The 21,784-nt window shown below is 40.8% G+C and overlaps 2 protein-coding genes across 9 annotated transcripts in view; one reads left to right on the top strand and one right to left on the bottom strand.

Annotated features, from left to right (window-relative positions):
- The window catches only part of epb41l4a (erythrocyte membrane protein band 4.1 like 4A), a 99,005-nt gene extending 88,030 nt beyond the window's left edge, over positions 1 to 10,975 (bottom strand). The window contains exons 1-2 of one of the 3 annotated variants that reach the window (XM_064977515.1): positions 6,095 to 6,492; positions 5,072 to 5,356 (exon numbers count right to left, since the gene is read on the bottom strand). In XM_064977515.1, the coding sequence (XP_064833587.1) occupies positions 5,072 to 5,170 (99 nt within the window). In that variant the 5' untranslated portion in view covers positions 5,171 to 5,356; positions 6,095 to 6,492. Of the gene's footprint in view, positions 1 to 5,071; positions 5,357 to 6,094; positions 6,493 to 10,892 lie in introns of those variants that run through there. The other 2 variants (XM_064977514.1, XM_064977516.1) reach the window with 2 other exon arrangements.
- A 49-nt stretch (positions 10,976 to 11,024) lies between these two features.
- apc (APC regulator of WNT signaling pathway) overlaps positions 11,025 to 21,784 on the top strand; it is a 46,780-nt gene continuing 36,020 nt past the window's right edge. For 3 of the 6 annotated variants that reach the window (XM_064977512.1, XM_064977510.1, XM_064977506.1), the window contains exon 1: positions 11,025 to 11,236. The gene's annotated coding sequence lies outside the window, so the exon portion shown is untranslated. Of the gene's footprint in view, positions 11,237 to 19,769; positions 19,823 to 20,263; positions 20,448 to 20,865; positions 20,941 to 21,784 lie in introns of those variants that run through there. The other 3 variants (XM_064977508.1, XM_064977507.1, XM_064977509.1) reach the window with 3 other exon arrangements.

The following is a 21,784-nucleotide window of genomic DNA, read 5'->3' as shown; positions in this document are numbered from 1 at the left end:
GACAGAGAGACAGAGAGACAGACATAGATATGGCTCATACACAGATCCTTTTAGTGGTTTCCAGTACTGTTGTGCCTCTGAGCATTTGTTATTTGTTGTTGTGCAATGTCAGCTAACAGAGGAACAAGTTTTGGGCATTTTCCGCCCACCTGGTACAGTAGATATACTGTATGTGATGGAACTGAGCTGTGTCATCTCAACCTTCCCAAGTTCTCCTATGTCACCTCGCTCCTCCGTACACTCCACTGGCTTCCAGTCGAAGCTTGAAGAACATGGTGCTTGACTACGGAGCCCTACCTCTTAAAGAGTATCTTAAATAAGACATCTAAGTCTTATCTCCCCCCCCCCCCCAAATTAAATGTAAAAATAAATAATAATAACCTTGCACTACTAGCACTGACTTTGCTGATAACTTCTATAGAGGAGATAAAAATATCACTACAACTGAGATATGATGTTGTCTCATCTAGCTATCTAAAGATGAATGCATCAACTGTAACTGTTGCTCTGACTAACAGCATCTGCAAAATAACTAACATGTAAATGTGTTAGTTATCATTTTCTTACCTAAAGACATACCGATTGTGTCTACGGAACAAACAAACACAAATTTCACACAGTCTGGGGTAGAGTGCATCCACATCATGCAGAAATTATTCACGGTTTCAAAGAGTGAAATGGGAATGTCTCTTCACACACAAAAACAGCCCTGAGTCAAATTGGAGAAAAAAAGAGCAAGGCACTAATGATTGAACAGGGAGGTATTCGTTTACTTTCCCCCCGGTGACGTATCAGCACCAGATCCCACATGATCCTCCAGTAGCCATCAGGTGCATTAGAGAGTAATGAGTTTCCATAGCAACCAGCTCTTGACTTTCACTTTTAGGAATTCACTGATTTTACATATCAATCTAATGTCTGAGGATATTAAGGCGAGAAATGTATTTTGAAAACTGTCAAAAATTATTATTTTATTTCTAAATTATTATTTATTTATTTCTAAATAACGTGATTCAAATGGTATTTTGTTTACCTTCCCTAAGTCCCAAATACCAATCTAGATCTCTAAAGACACCATGGAATTGACAGATTACGCACACACAGGAATTTGTATGTATTCCTAATTACAAAATGTCAAAACTTTGCCTTAAGCCAAGCCTATGAATGTCTGTCCCACACATGCATCATTCTCCTGGTGTACGCAGTCTGCCTCTCCTGTACAGGGCTCTACGGTGACCTTTTTTACAAGGAGCACAAGTTGAAAAATGTCGGAGCACAATTACAAATATTTGAAGTAACAAGCCGTTTTCTTTATAGTAATGGTGAAACATGACGGTCATGAATCTGCGCTCAGTGTATTCTCCATGGCACTCAGGGGCTGCAGTACAGTGAAGTAATCATTGCAACCATTATCATCTGGACGATTGTTTTTCTAGGCGCACTGGTGCTCCTAAATTATAATTCCAGGTTGCACAGCAAAACAGTTAGACGCATATGCGAGTAAAATGGTCACACTGTAGAGCCCTGCTCTCCTGACACCGGCATGAAATTATGCCTATTCCTTGTGACAGCCTTAGGAGGTGACCCGTCGTACAAAAAAACACCATGCTCATTGTATTTAGTGGAAGTTGGAGAACAAAGACATAGCGACAAGGAAGGAAGCAGCTGCGGCTAGCTGCTCCCAAAAAGCAGCATTGTTTTCGTTAATTATTATCCAGAAAGCTAAGAGGCCAGTGCCTCTCTATCCAAGGCCACAGAAAACAGATGGGTCTTAAGGGTCAGCGGCCGCTGTCTTTGCGATTGTTCTGCACTGGTTTGATGTGGTAGCAACACGTGAGCAGATCTGTACCTCACTAAATCGAACACAACCCACGGGCCATAATCAATGGAGCCTTTGTGTAAAGAGGCTCAGTGCTGCTCACTGCAATACAGCTACGGCACAGACTCTGGGTTTATCTCAGCTCACCACAGACTCTTACTGTATGTGTTCCCAGCAGCCAAACATAAAAGCTTTGACAAACATATGAAATAATGAATAATATCAATCTATCATTGCACAGCACCAGCAGTAAATCAATGACCTAACTTATGTTCATATTTTGAACCCTTTCAAGTCTAAAATAAAATAAAAAGCATAAAATAAAAAGCATAGAAGAAGGTCTCGAGGTGGGTGTTAGGACACCAGCATGAAAGCTGGAGTGGTGTTGCGCAACCCCTTGGGGACATGCGTGTGGAGGTCAACCCCTTGGGGACACCCGTGTGGAGGGCAACCCCTTGGGGACATGTGTGTGGAGGTCAACCCCTTGTGGACACACATCTGGAGGTCAACCCCTTGTGGACACACGGGTGGTCAACACCTTTTGGGACACACATGTGGAGGTCAAACCCTTGGGGACATGCGTGTGGAGATCAACCCCTTGAGGACATGCGTGTGGAGATCAACCCCTTGGGGACATGTGTGTGGAGGTCAATCCCTTGTGGACACACGGGTGGTCAACACCTTTTGGGACACACGTGTGGAGGTCAACCCCTTGGAGACACGCGTGTGTTCAACACCTTTTGGGACATGTGTGTGGAGGTCAACCCCTTGTGGACACACGGGTGGTCAACACCTTTTGGGACACACGTGTGGAGGTCAACCCCTTGGAGACACGCGTGTGTTCAACACCTTTTGGGACATGCGTGTGGAGGTCAATCCCTTGTGGACACACGGGTGGTCAACACCTTTTGGGACACACGTGTGGAGGTCAACCCCTTGGAGACACGCGTGTGTTCAACACCTTTTGGGACATGTGTGTGGAGGTCAACCCCTTGTGGACACACGGGTGGTCAACACCTTTTGGGACACACGTGTGGAGGTCAACCCCTTGGAGACACGCGTGTGTTCAACACCTTTTGGGACATGCGTGTGGAGGTCAACTAACCAGCATGTTGGTTGTTTTATTGGTTAGTTAGTTAGTTGGGCTCGTTGTCTGAGAGGAAGAGAAAAATAAGAAATCTGACTGACAGACCGAGTGCCTCACTATGTGATCGAAGCACCGGGAAAAAAAATGTGTTACCTGAATGCACACTTTGTTCAGGCCCGCATTCCATCTCTTTCTTTTGGCCCAAAGCCTTTTAACTCAAACCATTTCATTGTCTCTGTCTGGTCTCTCATTCATGTAGTTTTCAGTAGCAGTAGTGTCACTAGGTGCAGGGGCCAGGGAAATATGTCACGCCACACTGCTGAACGTTAAGCTAATCTTCGACAGCAACAGAGAGCAGTATCAATAGGATTAGATCCACTTTCACTTCAAGAGTCTGTCACTTGTTTATAACACATATTTGTGTGTAATAAAAAAAAGTTTGTGAGAACCAACTACAACCCACCCCCCCCCCCCCCCCCAACAAACTCAAACGTTCTTAGAAATTGTCATGCTGGGATCTGGTGAATCCTAGAGCCCAATACATTATTCTCTGAATGTAGCTAGTAACATCCATGGGACCAACCCAGAGGTAAACTCCATTGCGGTGAGCTAATCCAACCACTGACTAAACCAGGATTATAATCCTACTCAGCTGAATCAGTACAGTGAGAATGCATTCATTCGAAACCTCCCCACAACAGCCTTACACCAGAGCCATACACAGAGAATATGCAGCCTATACATATGGCTCTGCCTTACATATAAGTGCATAATATACAGCTGATACTGTGTATTAGACCTGATACTGCACCATGGCTGCCAATGAGCGCACCCGCTCATGATCAGCCTCTCACATTAACAATTAAAAGAGGATGAGTAACCTGATCTCTCTGGACTAGTGGAACACACACAGGGAGAGTAAAGACAAGACAAGAGAGTGTCAGAGGGCAAGGCGAGGCAAAGCAACCAGATGCTGTTTAGCCCTAGCAGTCATCATGCATTACTACATCCCTGTCTGCCTCAGGCCTTCCGACATGCAGCCAGACCTGAGTTTCTTCAGAGATTATAGCCGACCCATAAACTAAACCCATATTCGTAGCTTCTAATGCTCCCAGTCTGGCCATGTGAGTTGGGATTCTCTAGTCAAGAGAAAAATGGAACATAAAAATCAATAGCAACATAACAGTCTTTGATTAGCAGTCATAGAGTGGTTGTGTTTGACGTTTAGAACCCTGGTAGATTGGCAGACAGTTTGCTCTCCTAAAAGACTTTAGTGAAACTGAAGTTAAGTTGCACCAGTATTGCACCAGTGTCTCTATCATCATGAAGTCTGGGTTTACACTGAGCTCCAAGGTGAAGAAACCAGAGAACAACACTGATATTGATACATTTAAGTCTTTGTTTTCCACTTAGACAAAAAATGTAAGGCATGCTCTGAGTTTTTCTTTCTGGATGCAGTATTTGACTTTGTGTGGTAGCAGACTTGTGGAATTAACATACCATCTGTTAATATAACATTATGAGGATTAAAAGGAGCATTAATGTACTGAGAAACTGTGGCCTGTACAGTAGGCTGCTATAAGTCAAATATTGTACAGACACATGACCAAGTTAAACAAGAAAACTGGCCCTGGTTGGTTCTCATCCAGTTTCAGGCATCCAATATGATGTCATTCTTATGCTTTTGTTAGGATGAAAATCACCTATAGTATCATTTCAGATGTAATTCACAACCAGAAATAAGTCATGGAGACTATCAAAGCCACTTCAATAGCCAAGTCATGTTTCTTTACAGCCCTTGGGTCCTGTATTTCGTTTCAGAGTCAGAGAGTTCACAGCAAATTACAGTAAGACTACAGGCTACATTAATGTCTCCTGTAGGACACTTTCTTTCGTAATAATGTCGCCTCAAAAGACAACATACATAGCCTATATGGTCGGCAACCTGCCGCGTTGGGCTTTTAAACGCCATCTCAAACGTTGAGAAGAAGTGAGTCAAAAATACAGACTCCAACACACGCATGCATCAGTCAAAGTAGCAGCACAGATTCTTGACAAGCCTCATCGCGCGCACGGTGATGACAGACCCCTCATTAAAGCAAGGCTACCTGTCAACCGCCTCACCTGACAGACAGGTGAGGACGTGTAAAGGGATCGTCTCTTACCTTTATTCCTTGTTGTTGAGTAGTTAACGTCAATTTGGTTTCATCCAACAGTAGAACTTCACAATAAAACTCCTCCTGAACAGTGCAGAAGCAACTCATGTCTTTTCTTTTGAGGGTATAGAAGGAGAGCACTGATTTAGCTGACTTCTGACAGTTCAATGATAAAGGAGTGTTTGTTCATAAGAAATTATGGATTAATGTTGGGAGTAAATAAAAGTCAAATTCATCAGGTGGTTTTCTTCAATAGACCACTCCTTCGCCAATCCTTTTGTGATTATCACTGATCTGCAAAAGAAAATACACAACCATTTCGATTATTATTGAATTATCAATTGACCGAGAGACTGAAAAACAGCTTCTATCTCAAGGCCATCAGACTGTTAAACAGCAACCACTAACATTGTGTGGCTGCTGCCAACACACTGACTCAACTCCAGCCACTTCAATAATGGGAATTGATGGGAAAGGATGTAAAATATATCACTAGCCACTTTAAACAATGCTACCTAATATAATGCTTACATACCCTACATTATTCATCTCATATGTATACGTATATACTGTACTCTATCATCTACTGCATCCTTATGTAATACATGTATCACTAGCCACTTTAACTATGCCACTTTGTTTACATACTCATCTCATATGTATATACTGTACTCGATACCATCTACTGTATCTTGCCTATGCTGCTCTGCACCATCACTCATTCATATCTTTATGTACATATTCTTTATCCCCTTACACTGTGTATAAGATATTAGTTTTGGAATTGTTTGTTAGATTACTCATTGGTTATTACTGCATTGTCGGAACTGGAAGCACAAGCATTTTGCTACACTCGCATTAACATCTGCTAACCATGTGTATTTGATTTGATTTGATTTGACATTAATGCATTGTAACGAAACTGCACCTGCTAAAACAAGGATTAAAGAAGCTTTTATAAAATAGTCACAATACTGTAAACAAATGCTTATAATAACATTGTAGTTGTAAGGGTCTCAATAGGCTACATACCTTTATGCTCTCTCCCAAATATTCCCAAAACTTTTGTTTTGAATTGTAGGTCGGTCTTTCAACAAATCAGCCTTCTTTCAAATTGAATCCAAACCGCAGCGCTCCTTCCTTGTCTTGTAAATCCAATAAACACATGGGTTCTGCACTCTTCAGTGTCACCCAGGTCCAATGTTCAGGGATGTCCAAGAAAAATATGAATTCCTTTAAAAGTGATCTGCTTTTGATCTCCAAGTCTTTCGTTTTAATTTGGTTTATATCCAGCAATACTAAATGTGAAGGTAGAGGCGTAACCTGCACTTGTCGGCTTAGAAAAATGAGCCAAAAATGAGCCACTCTTCAGCATTTCAGGCAGTCGGTTGCTAAGGAGCGGTGACCATCTCTCAAGACAAAGCTCCCCGACATAAATGACTCCGCCCCTCTGGACTTTCCACCCATTGAAGCCATACAGCCAAAATGCATTCATAGATGATACAATTATGCCACCTGTCGGGGATTTGCAGTGGTCGCGCTCTCGCTCTCTCTCTCTTTCTGTGTATGTGTGGACATTGGTATGCCTGTACACAATTTCAAAATACCTATTTTAAAACCCACTGTAGGCTACAGGATATTTTCAGTTGATTTGTGCTCACATATTTTTAGAGCTATAAGTGCTACCTTGCTTTGTACTAATATCTGATGGTCGGTCTTTGCCAATGTCTCCCCAGAAAAAAAAACAGGTGGGAAACTACAAAGTTATCATCCCACTCCATTACAATAATCAATTCAGTTCAACCAATACTCAACTATTGTTCTTATGTTATGTTGGTCTGTGTGGAATGCACATGATGACCTTATTTCCTCTGTTTCCAGATAAGGGTAGCCCAATATATGTCTATATGGACTTATGTATGTGAAGCCTACGTCTGTGTGTTATAGCCTGTGAATACATAAATGAATAGGGTGTAATTGCCAGTTAAAGGTGGGATACGTATGTCTACTGTAGGAAAAGTGGGTCAGAAGGCTAATCAACCTTCCATAAGTAGGCTGGCATAGGCTAGGCTACATACTTTTTCACATAGAAATAGGATTGTAGTTCTATGCCCCCCAAACACAGATATCAGATAGACAGGGAAAAAAATCAAACAAATTAAGCCTACAAATGACTGTCGCTGAGGAAAGTGGGTCAGTAGGGTATAGGGTTTAGGGTATAGGGTATGAGACCTCCCATAGAGTAGGCTGGTAGGCTACACAGAGATAGAGGTTTGTTCCTAGGTTCCTGCCTTTCTAGGGATTGTTTCCTAGCCACCACGCTTCTACATCTGCATTGCTTGCCGTTTGAAGTTTTAGGCTGGATTTCTGTATAAGCACTCAGTGACATCTACAGATGTAAAAAGGGCCTTGTAAAAAATATATATTTGATTGATTGACTGACAGGAACATTTCAAACAGTGTTGAATCTGTTTAAAAAAGTAACTCATATTTTCTTTTCTTTCTCTGTCCTTAATATTTGGAATCCTTGGGACGTCCCACTCTGACATCATCCCATTAAAGAAGACATTTAAAATAGCTAATGTTAGGGTAGCTGTAAGAGAGCCTGTCCCTTTAAGAACTCAGGGATGACATCATAGCTATTGCACACTTGCAGATTCTTCAGTTCGTTAGCTAAAGATATTTTTGCAAGAAAAGACTTGGGTCATGGAAATAGATGGGAATTTTTCAAAAATAAAGTCAGAGTGGTAGCCATTAAACGTGCCAAAGAGCTGATGCACTTAAAGAACCTTAGAGAAAAAGAGATGATGAGCAAGCTTGACAGTTTTCTAAAGAAATATCATCTGAAGAAGAGGAGTCTGTATTCAAGTCTTTACAACTAGAATTAGAACAGCTTTACGCGGATCTGGCAACGGGTGCCTTTGTAAGGTCAAGAGCAAAATGGTTGAGGAGGGGGAAAGAAATATTAGTTACTTTTTTGCACTTGAAAAGAAAAACCACAAAACACAATCTATAACTGCACTCAAAATTAACGATGTTTTATGCAAAGATCCCATTACAATATCATAATTTGTCAATTCCTTTTATGAAAACCTTTACAGCTCTCAATTTCAGGAAGATGGTTGTGAAAGCTACATTTGCCACATTCATAATTATTTCCCTGTAATTGAAGATGATTTCCACTCAGTTTGCGATTCACCTGTGTCAATTGAAGAAATTAGAGAGGCTCTGAATTCAATGAAAAAAGGGAAATCACCTGGCCCTGATGGCCTGTCAGTTGAATTCTATAGACAGTTTTGGGAGATACTAGAAGACCCGATTTTTAATATGTTTCAAGATTGCATAAAAAATGGGGAAATGGTCTCCACTATGAAACAGGGCCTTATTTCATTGATTCCGAAGCCCGATAAAGACCCTTGTCTCATTGACAATTGGAGACCAATTACTCTATTAAATATGGATTACAAATTGATTGCTCTGGTTTATGCCAAAAGATTAAAGAAAGGAATAGATTCCAATATAAATGAGACTCAAACAGGATTTATGAAGGGCCATCACATAAGCTCTAACATTCGTTTAGTCTTGTACCTTATAGATTATTCAGATGCAATTGACTCAGATGCGGTTGTCTTATTTTTGGACTTCTGTAAAGTCTCTTAAATGTTTTGGATTCTGTGAAAATTAAATCAAAGTAATTTGCATGTTTTACAAAGATATAAATAGTTCTGTGTTACTAAACCTTAATACATCCAAAAGAATCAGTATAAACAGAAGTGTAAGACAGGGATGCCTAATTTTGCCATTTTATTCATTTTGGTTGTGGAACTTTTATCTCTAGATATTCTGAATAATGCAAATTTGTGTGGCTTAACCATTTTTAACAAAGAAATCAGTTGATTTTTGTATTATGAATAATACAAAAATTAAAATTAAATAAAAAGTATAAAAAACATGTTTTTTTTAATTAAAAATATTTTTTTAAATCTTCAGTTCATTACCAACTGCAACCCACCACCTACCATCTGAAACACAAATCTCTGTTTTTGGACACTATTCCTTTCTAACCTATTTATGAATCACTGTGCGTAAATACTAAGTAAGGTACTTGTTTTCCCCATGTTTTCCTGACGAAGTTGTCAAAAGCTTAAAGAATATTTGCATAGATAGTGACATGGCATAGATTTTTCAAACATTATTAATTTCCAATCAACATTAAAGAACCCTGAACTGAGGAACTGTCTCTCTCACCATCTCTCTAATAGGAGTGCAATCTCCATAACTTCACCTACTCAATCAGTGTTTAAATTCCAGAGGCACCGCCCTCCACTTCATGATCCTTCACAGTCGGATTGAGTAAACAACCCGAAGATATGGATCCAACACATACAGACACACCTGACCCATCCACATGGCCCCGTTCACAGAGAGAGACATCTGGGTCCACATCTCTTCCCCAGACTTTGTATGACTCCAGTAAAATCCTAGGAAAACGCCGCTGGAGGCATAGCCAAGTATTTGCCCATCACTTTTAGTTCCAGCTTGTCCGTCACTACCTGCCAAGTCTACAGGAAAGACAGAAGTGGAGGATGGGTGGAAAGGAACTTATTGTGGATCAAACTTATTGTGGACCCTCTGGCCTGTTGGGAAGGTGACTCATACCCTGGAGCTAATGGACGCATTAGGACGGCTGCTATTCAAGTCAAGGGTTGGACTTATCTACAACCAGTAGCCTGGCTGGTGCAGCTCCCAGCCATCCTTGATGAGGACGCAGAAGTACCTGCTACCTATAACAGACTTTCCCTCTGTTTAGAATGTTTTAGCAGACATTCGGGGAGGCTGCGTATGAAAGCCTGTCCCTTTAAGAACTCAGGGATGATGTCACAGCTATGACAAGCTTGCATAGTGTTAGGTTCATTACCAGGTGCAGCTCGCCACCTACTGCTGTGAACACAAATCTCAGTTTTGTGACATTATTCCTTTCTAACCAATGTATTAATCACTTTGTGTAAATACCAGAACTGTAACTATGGTATTTGTTTCCCCCATGTTGTACTGATGAAGTTGTCAATAGTTTAAGAATATTTTTGTAATTATTACAGCATTATGTATCTCGTTTTTTATGCTAGCTATCTAACATTGTTAGCTGGCTAGTTTGATGTTGCTAGCTACTTGTATTTTCGTTTCAGTTATTGAATTATTATAGATGAGAACTGTATATCATGTTTTGTTATTGCTAAATGAATGTGCCTTATTTTAGTATTGATGCCATTGTACGAATGTTTATTACTTCCAGACCACATTTACACTGTTTATGGTAAATGGACAGTTAATTGTTTAATCACAGTGACATGGCACAGAATTGCAAACATTGTTAATCTCTAATCAACATTAGAGAACCCTGAATTGAGGAACTATCTCTCACAATCTCTCTAATAGGAGTACAATCTGCTCACTCATAAGTGTTTAAATTCCAGAGGCACCGCCCTCTACTTTGGTAGGGGGTTAAGACAGTGTTTCCTAAATTCGGCCCTCGCACATTAAGGGGTGCATGTTTTGGTTTTGAACCAACCTTTGATCATTTGAATCAGCTACGTAGTGCTCGGGGGAGAAAAAAAAACGTCACGAGGACCGAGTTTGTTAAACGATGGGTTAGGGTTAGAATGGGGCTCCCGATTGGCGCAGTGGTTTAAAGCACTGCATCTCAGTGCTAGAGGCGTCACTACAGACCCTGGCTCGATTTCGGCCGGGATAGGGAGTCCCATAGGGCGGCACACAATTGGCCCAGTGTGGGCCGTCATTGTAAATAAGAATTTGTTCTTAAATGACTTACCTAGTTTAATAAAAGGGTAGGGACATCCCAAGGATCCCAGATAGCGGAACAATTTATTTCTCACGGCCTCAGGGCGGATATCCTTTGCGCATCATCAAGCATGCGCGCAAGCTGACAGTAGAGACAACATGGCGTAACGAAGGAAGCAAGAGTACAAAGAAAAAAAGCGGAGGGAGACACAATAGAAAAAAGTTTAGTTCGAGTCTTGAAGACTGTAACATTTCAAAGTATAGGAATGGACCCACGTCTGAAGTTAGATTCGAGGTTCTGATAGTGATTTTTCATCCTGGAATACACTATAAACTACTTGGTGCAAATTGGAGCGAATGTTGATAACGTTACAGGTAAGATAAGTTACCTTGGCTAAATGTTAGCTCGTGAGCTAGCTAACGTTAGCTTTTTAGCGAGCAATCTTCTACACGTTAGCTACAAAGCAGCCTGTTTTGACTGGAAAAAAACTACACATTTATCTGGCAATGCAAGTACCTCCGGTAGACCTTTTCAACTGAGTAGGACACGAACTCATGTCAACTATTTTGAGCATGGCTATGGAAATGAGCTGGCATGAACTTAATTTAGCTTGTGTGCTAGTTTCTGATAGGTAGCCTACACTTATCCCAGGCTACTGCTAGCTATCGGAAATGTAATAAAGAAGAGGTCGACACTTTTTTTGGGGGGGGCAAGCTGCCAGCACTTTGAATAAACGTTATGTTAGTTACTTTCTTACACATACAAAATTATGGACGTCAAAGTTGTTTTAAAATAACCGTGTAGCGTCACGTGCAGTAAGGTAATTGAGCGTTTTCATTTATCACGAACTTGTTACCAGGTTTAGTAATGTGCGAAGGACTTGCTAACTAAAATATTACAATCGCCACAGCTACTTTACGTTCCTTCAAGTTTGGCTTGCTACTTTGTATCCATTAGGTTGTATTGCATTGCTTAAACTCTTTGTGACAGATTAGCCACGTACACTGTTATTGATCAGGCGCTAGGATGTTGTGAAAGTATTTTTGTTTCATTAATGTGAGACAGCAATATATTCTACCGGTCCCTCCAATGTTGCACTTCTTTGCACCATCTGGTAACCTTTGTGGTTACCTAAAAAAAAATGTGGCAGTATTTTATTAAATTTCTATTTAACCAGGCAAGTCAGTTAACTTTTAGACCTATATCCATCCTGCCCTGCCTTTCTAAAGTCTTCGAAAACCAAGTGAACAAACAGATCACCGACCATTTTGAATCCTACCATACCTTCTCCGCTATGCAATCTGGTTTTCGGAGCTGGGCACGGGTGCACCTCAGCTACGCTCAAGGTCCTAAACGATATCATAACCGCCATCGATAAAAGACAGTACTGTGCAGCCGTCTTTATAGACCTGGCCAAGGCTTTCGACTCTATCACCGTATTCTTAATGGCAGACTCAACAGCCTTGGTTTCTCTAATGACTGCCTCGCCTGGTTCACTAACTACTTCTCAGAGTTAAGTGTGTCAAATCGGAGGGCCTGTTGTCCAGACCTCTGGCAGTCTCTATGGGGGTGCCACAGGGTTCAATTCTTGGGCCAACTCTTTTCTCTGTATATATCAATGATGTCACTCTTGCTGCGGGTGATTCTTTGATCCCACCTCTACGCAGATGACACCATTTTGAATACTGGCCCTTTGGACACTGTTTTAACAAACCTACAGATGAGCTTCAATGCCAAACAACACTCCTTCTGTGGACTCTATCTGCTCTTAAATGCTGGTAAAATGATCTTCAACCCTTCGCTTCCCGCACCCGCCTGCCCGTCTAGCATCACTACTCTGGACGGTTCTGACTTATAATATGTGGACAACTATAATACCTAGGTGTCTGGCTAGACTGAACTCTCCTTCCAGACTCATATTAAGCATCTCCAATCCAAAATTAAATCTAGAATCATCTTCCTATTTCGCAACAAAGCCTCCTTCACTCATGCTACCAAACATACCCTCGTAAAACTGACTCCTACCGATCCTTGACTTTGGTGATGTCATTTACAAAATAGCCTCCAACACTACTCAGCAAATTGGATGCTGTCTATCACAGTGCCATTGGTTTTGTCACCAAAACCCCATATACTACCCACCACGGCGACCTGTACGCTCTCTTTGGCTGGTCCTCGCTACATATTTGACGCCAAACCCACTGGCTCCAGGTCATCTTTAGTTTTTTTAAAGCACCACCTTATCTCAGCTCACTGGTCACCATAGCAACACCCATCCGTAGCATGCGCTCCAGCAGGTATATTTTACTGGTCATCCCCAAATCCAACACCTCATTTGGCTGGCTGCCTTTCCTTCCAGTTCTCTGCTGAGCCAATGACTGGAACAAATTACAAAAATCACTGAAGTTGGAGACTTATATCTCCCTCACTAACTTTAAGCATCAGCTGTCAGCAGCTTACCGATCGCTGCAGCTGTACACAGCCCAACTACCTACCTCATCCCATATTTGTTTGTTTTTCTACTCTTTTGCACACAATTATTTATACTTGCATATCCTCATCTGCACACCTATCACTCCAGTGTTAATTGCTAAATTGTAATTACTTCGCCACGGTTGGCCTATTTATTGCCTTACCTTCTTACTTCATTTGCACACACTGTATAAAGATTTTTCTATTGTGGTATTGACTACGTTTGTTTATCCCATGTGTAACTGTGTTTGTGTCGCACTGCTTTGCTTTATCTTGGCCAGGTCACAGTTGTAAATGAGAACTTGTTCTCAACTGACCTACCTGGTTAAATAAAGGTGAAATAAAAAAAATAACATTCTTATTTACAACGATGGCCTAGGAACAGTGGGTGAATCTGCCTTGTTCAGGGGCAGAACGACAGATTTTTACCTTGTCAGCTCGGGGATTCGATCTAGCAACCTTTCGTTACTAGTCCAATGATCTAACCACTAGGCTACCTGCTGCCCCGCGTTCCCATGTTTTCCTGTCTCACCTTTTTTGGTGACCACAAACACCCACAAGTTATTCTGGGATAGTGTTTTTATTGCATTGCTCTTTCCATGTTGATAGAAAACTCCTGTATATTACCATGACATGTGTTTGATGTATTACATTGACCCTTGTGGAAACCCTAACAATGTTAGCAGTGTCAAGCCATAGGCCTACTATCTTGTCAAGTGGCCCCATTATTGAAATTACTGTTATTCCAGTTGGTTACCCCACTAATGCGTTGACTGGGTTGGAGGACTGTCAGTGTTTGGTCTCTATGATATATCGTTAGCTTGTTGCCTTGAATTGAACTAAGTTGATGAAAAATGTTTCCCACACATAGGCAAATGAATGTGTGAGAACTATACTAAGGACAACACCAACAATGAGAGAGGGGACCAGGCCAGCCAACAAGACTGTGTCCCAAATGGCACTTTATTCCTTATAGGGGCATTGTCTCTGGTTGAAAGTAATGCACTATAGGGTGCCATTTGGGATGCGGTCCAAGGGTCCTTGGCTGCCAACGTCTGGCTTCCTCTTGCTCTTTCAGTCTTCATTTGTATGAAAAAACCTGCATTTAGAAATACGTTTTCATTTTCCCGTCATTCTCTGTTGCGTGGTGATACAGGGCAACCATTGAGAGGGAGAGATGAGTATGATTTAACACTAACAAGAAGTTTATTCAGATGTCTTATTTGTCAGGTTTTTAATTGAGTAGGCAAATATAGTCAACAATGGTACTGTGGCGCTGTGAATCCAAGATGGAGGAGACAATTACAGTATTGTTCAAAAGTTTGGTCACTTAGAAATGTCCTTGTTTTTGAAAGAAAAGCTAATTCTTGGTCTTAAAATGACATCAAATTGATCAGAAATACAGTGAAGACATTGTTAATGTTGTCAATGACTATTGTAGCTGTAAACGGCTTTTTTTTTCTTTTTTCTAAACATGGAATATCTACATAGGTGTACAGAGGCCCATTATCAGCAACCACCACTCCTGTGTTCCAATGGCATGTTGTTAGCTAATCCAAGTTGATAATTTTAAAATGCTAATTGATCATTATAAACCATTTTGCAATTATGTTAGCACAGCTGAAAACTGTTACGCTAATTTGAAGAAGCATTTAAACTGGCCGCCTTCGGACTAGTTGAGTATCTGGAGCATCAGCATTTGTGGGTTCGATTACAGGCTCAAAATGGTCAAAAACAAAGTTCTTTCTTCTGAAACTCGACAGTCTATTCTTCTGAGAAATGAAGGCTATTCCATTCTAGAAATTGAAGATCTTTTAAGTTGAAAAATGTAGCCATACAATGACAAATTTGGCAACACAATGGAAAAATATATTGTATTAAAGCTAGAATCCTTAATTTTTCTAGGCACACGGGTGTTGGAAAATAAACATGTCAGGTCACGCAGCTAAATATTTAGGCGCATATGCGAGAAGAATGGTTGCACTGTAGAGCCCTGTACATCTGTCCATAGCCCTAATCCTATAACAGCACCAGTCTATAGCCTAAACACTTTAGTACTATTTTCTGCTTGGTTGGAATATGAGCTCCTCCTGACAGGAAAAAACTCCTGAACCCAGGTCCCGCTGTGAATGCCAGGACAACCAGTATTCTCTCTGTGCTCCTCCACTCACATGATGGGTATCTATTGTAGAGGTCGACCGATTATGATTTTTCAATGCCGATACCTATTATTGGAGGACCAAAAAAATAAAAAGTATATGTGTATATATATATATATATATTTGTAATAATGACAATAACAACAATACTGAATGAACACTTATTTTAACTTAATATTATACATCAATAAAATCAATTTAGCCTCAAATAAATAATGATACATGTTCAATTTGGTTTAAATAATGCAGGAACAAAGTGTTGGAGAAGAAAGTAAAAGTGCAGTATGTGCCATGTAAAAAAGCTAATGTTTAAGTTCCTTGCTCAGAACATGAGAACATATGAAAGCTGGTGGTTCCTTTTAACATGAGTCTTCAATATTCCCAGGTAAGAAGTTTTAGTTTGTAGTTGTTATAGGAATTATAGGACTATTTCTCTCTCTGTACGATTTGTATTTCATATACCTTTGACTATTGGATGTTCTTACAGGCCCTTTAGTATTGCCAGTGGAACAGTATAGCTTCCGTCCCTCTCCTCGCCCCTACCTGCGCTCGAACCAGGAACACATCGACAACAGCCACCCTCAAAGCAGCGTTACCCATGCAGAGCAAGGGGAACAACCACTCCAAGTCTCAGAGCGAGTGACATTTGAAATGCTATTAGCGCGCACCCCGCTAACTAGCTAGCCATTTCACATCGGTTACACCAGCCTAATCTCGGGATTTGATAGGCTTGGAGTCATAAACGGCTCAATGCTTGAAGCACAGCAAAGAGCTGCTGGTAAAATGCACAAAAGTGCTATTTGAATCAATGCTTACGAGCCTGCTGGTGCCTATCACCGCTCAGACTGCTCTATCAAATCAGAGACTTAATTATAACATAATAACACACAGAAATACGAGCCTTAGGTCAAATGGTAGAATCCGGAAACTTTCATCTCGAAAACAAGACGTTTATTCTTTCAGTGAAATTCGGAACCGTTCTGTATTTTATCTAACGGCTGGCATCCCTAAGTCTAAATATTCCTGTTACATTACACAATCTTCAATGTTATGTCATAATTATGTAAAATTCTGGCAAATTGGGCAGCCCAAACCGTTGCATATACACTGACTTTGCGTGCGATGAACGCAAGAGAAGTGACACAATTTCACCTGGTTAATATTGCCGGCTAACCTGGATTTCTTTTAGCTAAATATGCAGGTTTAAAAAATATGTAATTCTGTGTATTGATTTTAAGAAATGCTTTGATGTTTATGGTTAGGTACAGTCGTGCAACGATTGTACTTTTTCCGCAAATGCGCTTTTGTTAAATCATCTCCCTGTTGGTCGAAGTTGGATGTCTTTTTTAAGAAGAAATAGTCTTCACAGTTCGCAACGAGTCATGTTAGCAGGCAATATTAACAAAATTTGCATGTTTAACTCTGGGATATGTGGGATGCTAGCGTCCCACCTGGCCAAAAGCGAGGGAAAATGCAGAGCTCCAAATTCAAATAAATTACTATCAAAATCAAACTTTCATTAAATCACACATGCAAGATAGCAAATTAAAGCTACACTTGTTGTGAATCCAGCCAACATGTCAGATTTCAAAAAGGCTTTCCGGTGAAAACAAACAATGATATTATCTGAGGATAGCACCTCCGTAAACAAAGAAAGCATATTTCAACCCTGTAGGCGCGACACAACTCAGAAATAAAAATATAAATCATGCCTTACCTTTGACAAGCTTCTTTTGTTGGCACTCCAATATGTCCCATAAACATCACAAATGGTCCTTTTGTTCGATTAATATATGCATTTATTTGGCGCGTTTGATCCAGAAAACACCGGTTCCAACTTGCGCAACATGACTACAAAATATCTCGAGTTACCTGTAAACTTTGCCAAAACATTTCAACCTACTTTTGTAATACAACTTTAGGTATTTTTTAACGTAAATAATCGATAAAATTGAAGACGGTATCTGTGTTCAATACAGGAGGTATTGGTCATGCTTGTAGTGTAGCTAGAACAGATTTTCTTGACTTTTCTCATGACATTCCTGGATTACTCATTATAGTTATAACGTCCGATTTTAGTCAACAAATATGATACAGTTGAAAAAGTTAACGGTACAAGACAGCGTACATATCTGTCTGTGTTGGCAGAATCACTACATATCCCATGGACAGGCCCAGGCAATCAGAATGAGCTTTTCCCCATAAAAGGGCAATATTAGAGACGGAGATACTCCACAGCAACACCCAAACCCCCCCCCCCCCCCAGACGATCCCGCAGGTGAAGCCCGGATGTTTAAGTCCTGGGCTGGCGTGGTTACACGTGTTCTGTGGTTGAGGCCGGTTGGACGTACTGCCAAATTCTCTAAAAATTAAGTTGCATGCAGTTTATGGAAGAGAAATTAATATGCCATTTTATGGCAACAGCTCTGGTGGACATTATTGCAGTCAGCATGCCAATTACACACTCCCTCAACATCTGTGGCATTGGGTTTTGTGACGCAACTGCACATTTTAAAGTAGACTGTTACTGTCCCCAGCACAAGGTACACCTGTGTAATGACCGTGCTGTTTTATCAGCTTCTTGATATGCCACCCGTGGATTGATTATCTTGGCAAATGAAAAAATTGCTCACTAACAGGGATGTAAACACATTTGTGCACAACATTTTAGAGAATTAAGCTTTGTGTGTGGAAAATGTCTGCATTTTATTTCAGTTTCATGAGCTTTGCATGTTGCATTTGTAGTTTTAACATAACAAAGCGACCCTAGAATAATTAGCCTAAACAATAAATAAAGCTTTCCATGTCAGCAATTGCGTTCACAAATGCATTCAACTGGTTTTAGTCTTTGCTGTAATAAAGGCTTTACAAAAAACAACGTTATAACACTGGTATGCTTATTTGGTGTTTGCATTCATTGTTTACATTCTTTGATCGCCAGTAGGTTCCACAACTAATCACATTTTTTACACACAATTTATTCCCCTTTCCGTCCTGAGCAACCAGTAAACATTCCACTGTTTCAAGTTTATTTGTCACGTCCTCTGCATCTAATATGCTGTTAGTGTTCTGAGTTAGTCTATCATAATCACATCAAATTGTTTATGACAAAGTCAGGCCCCATTGGTCACGTGCATGGATTGCGATGCATACATGTGCTGTGTAAAGAGAGCAAAGGTTGAGGGAATAGGGAATGTTTTTTTCCTAAACAAATTAGGGATTTCGATAACAGAACTTTACAGTCAGAAATGGCTGTAACTATGTTACATCTTCAGCAACACAGACAGCGCGATACACTTGATGTTCTGTGGTGGCCGCTGCAGCAGGGAGGAAAGACAGACAACGGGTGCTTGTCACACAGGCACTTTTTAAGTCTGAGCCCGGTATGACACAATCAAATCAATTGCGGTCGGACTCACTCGAGTCATGTCTTTATTATTTAATCAAACAGTGCACTTAAAGCATCAGACAAGCTCAGTGCATATAGTTGATTTTATTAAAACACATAGGTCTATATATGGAAAAATGCACATTTAAAAAAAGTGTACCAGTCGTTTGGTCCAAAGATTTCGATCAAGATTTTTTTTTGGGGGGGGCAGAAATAGTTAAATAGCAATGATATCCTTTGCCACTGTTAACTTACAACATCTCAAACTATTCATCCAACTATTCAACCAAACAATAAATTAATACGTTAAGTTTCTTTCCAGCAAATTTCTAAGTTACACGTTTATTGTACAACCATTAAAAGAGTTTTGAAGTGGAGGGTTCAGTATTTATGAAGTTTGGTAATGAAGACGACAAACTAACAGTTTAGCCAGGGAAAAAGAGTTTGGGCCTGGTGCGCATGTGCAACAGCTGGGCGCACGTATGCGCACTAGGCTAATTCAGGAGACTGAAGGGGAAACATTTGATTTAAACAATTCAGAAACAAATAGATTACTTAAGGAGAGCAACTTCACAAACAACCCTGAAATCAGATGTAATTTTCAACAGTAAAACCAAGCTTAAAATTATATTTGTGTGAACCTGAAGCCAGAAAATTGTGAATTCCCCTCTGGACACGGTGGACTCCTCACCGCTTTAAGTGCCCGAATTGAGTCGGCTGGGAGAAGCAGCTGTGCCACAGAGCTGGAAGCCAGCCAGCACCGGTCACTGCAGAACCAGCCACGGAAACAGCAGAACAGGGCTGTCCCTGCCTGATCCTCGCTGCCAGGCGATTGGCTGTACCGAGTGGTCATGTGACCGGGTGCTGGCTGGATGTGCTTTCAGCATCGGACACAGTTGAGAGGGAGATGGGATGGACACTGTCACTGCTATCGAAATGGGGTAAGGTTTTGCTTTTTCAATTATTGAAAATACCCCCACTTCTCCTTTCTACAACGGACAAAAATTGAGACGTTTTTTTAAAAATTCTGTCTGTTAATGGGGATTAGGGGCAGGCAGGGAGCTCCTGGGGGAATAATGGTGTGTTTGTGTGAATAGCGAGGCGTAGCCGCTAAGCCTTTTGGAGGGAGAGACTTCTGCTTAGCCTAGCTACCGGTTATGCTCCAACAAAGCAGACGTGTCATTGTGACTGTGCGATGCTGTCTTTCTTTGGACGCTGTAGGGTTGCTATGGGGTCAGTCTGACAGTGGCTGTGTCGTCTTTGTCTGGGTTGACGTCGTCATTGGTTAATCCCTGGTTGTATTGTGCTGTGAAGGGCTGGGTTAGTTGGGTTGTGTGTGTGAGCTCACACCACTGTCTGTCTACTTTTTCTTTGTGGTGTCAAGGGAAGGGCATTTGTCGCTCAGCAGCTGACTGCTGGGGTTTTTCTGGTTTAGCTATCTGCTGGGGGGGTCTCCATCCATAGTGTGTTTCTCTCTCTCACACACACACACACCCTTTCACAGATTCACAAAAAGCCTCATCCATCCAGTGCAGTGCTACGTTCACTGCCAGTGTTAGACGAAAGGTAAATGTGAGCGCCTGCCTGGTTGTTTTATCGTGTCAAGATGGAATCCTCATTTTCGAGAGAGGAAGATGTTAATTTAGAGAATTGGACACGAGGAGGATTTGTCATTTTCATTATACATTTTAATGCTCCAGGAAGCATCAACCTGCAAAATGGATACCCAGAATTAGCCAATTTAAGGGGAGGATGTATTTTGAGAACATTGATGCAATATTCATGAGGTAGAAAGAGGATGCAATCCCCTTCTTTCTCAGCCCCTGCTGTTGTTCTTTTCAATCATTTGTTCATTCCCCCTTCGTGTTCTCGCTCGCGCCCCCTTCAAACCCTTTTGTAGGCAAAATTTGACAGGTTTAGCATATATGGTACCAGTAGCGGTTTGCTTTGTTCAATGTTGTGTTGCTTTGTTTTCTCTATCTAGAGATATTACTGACTGATTTTTAGTGGGCTGAGTTCTGTGGGTGTATAGCTACATGATGCAGAGGGAGAGGACATGGTAAGATTCTAGATTATTTAAAAATTGTTTTACTTGCAAGCTTTGTGTGTATTGTACAGTTACAGCATACACATTGTATCTGTTGAATTTAATTGTACTAAAAAAATGTTTTGATTTCATCCATCCATGACCTAGCCTACGTTTACTGCACACTAGTGAATGACCGAGTAAGAGTTATCAATGTTGTCTACTAGCCTAATTAAAATAACAGCTTATTAGTCTAATATCTGGAGGAAATACATTTTGTGAAATATAGGTTAAAACTGTACAGTAAGGGGCAGGAGAAGTAGCCTAATACGGAAATGGTGTGGTGATGACAGGGAGCTCATGCATATGGGTCTAACTGATATGATTCTGAACTGATGTGGATGTTGACATAATTGATAATGCAATTATGAAACTGATATAAGCCTATGGAGTTGTGTAATTTTTAATACAATTTGTAACTGTAGCCTACCTTCCTGCCAGATATCTATAACAGCCATATTCACTATAATACTATAGCATAGTACACTATGGCACAGTACAATGATCATTGTAGCATTGCAACCTCATTCTGTATCCCATCCTCCTTCATAGTCAGCAGTTGTAGATGCTGGCTGTTAAATGATGGTGATGATAAGCTCTCTCTTTTATGGCGTAGGCTAGAATTGAGTCTCCAAAATGGCTGCCAATTGAACTACTTCAGTCTGCATCTGCCAACAGGGGCTTGTCTTTTGGCTCACCTTCTGCGGTTCTCCACTGCATTGTAAATGCATGAAGGGGCAGTGTATCCACACAAACTTTTTTTTTAATACACATCCCCGAACCAATTTCAGTTACCCCTTTGCATCAATAGATATAG

Source organism: Oncorhynchus masou, chromosome 11 (assembly GCF_036934945.1).
Source record: "Oncorhynchus masou masou isolate Uvic2021 chromosome 11, UVic_Omas_1.1, whole genome shotgun sequence".
NCBI lineage: Eukaryota > Metazoa > Chordata > Actinopteri > Salmoniformes > Salmonidae > Oncorhynchus > Oncorhynchus masou.
This window is presented reverse-complemented; position numbering and strand designations above follow the sequence as displayed.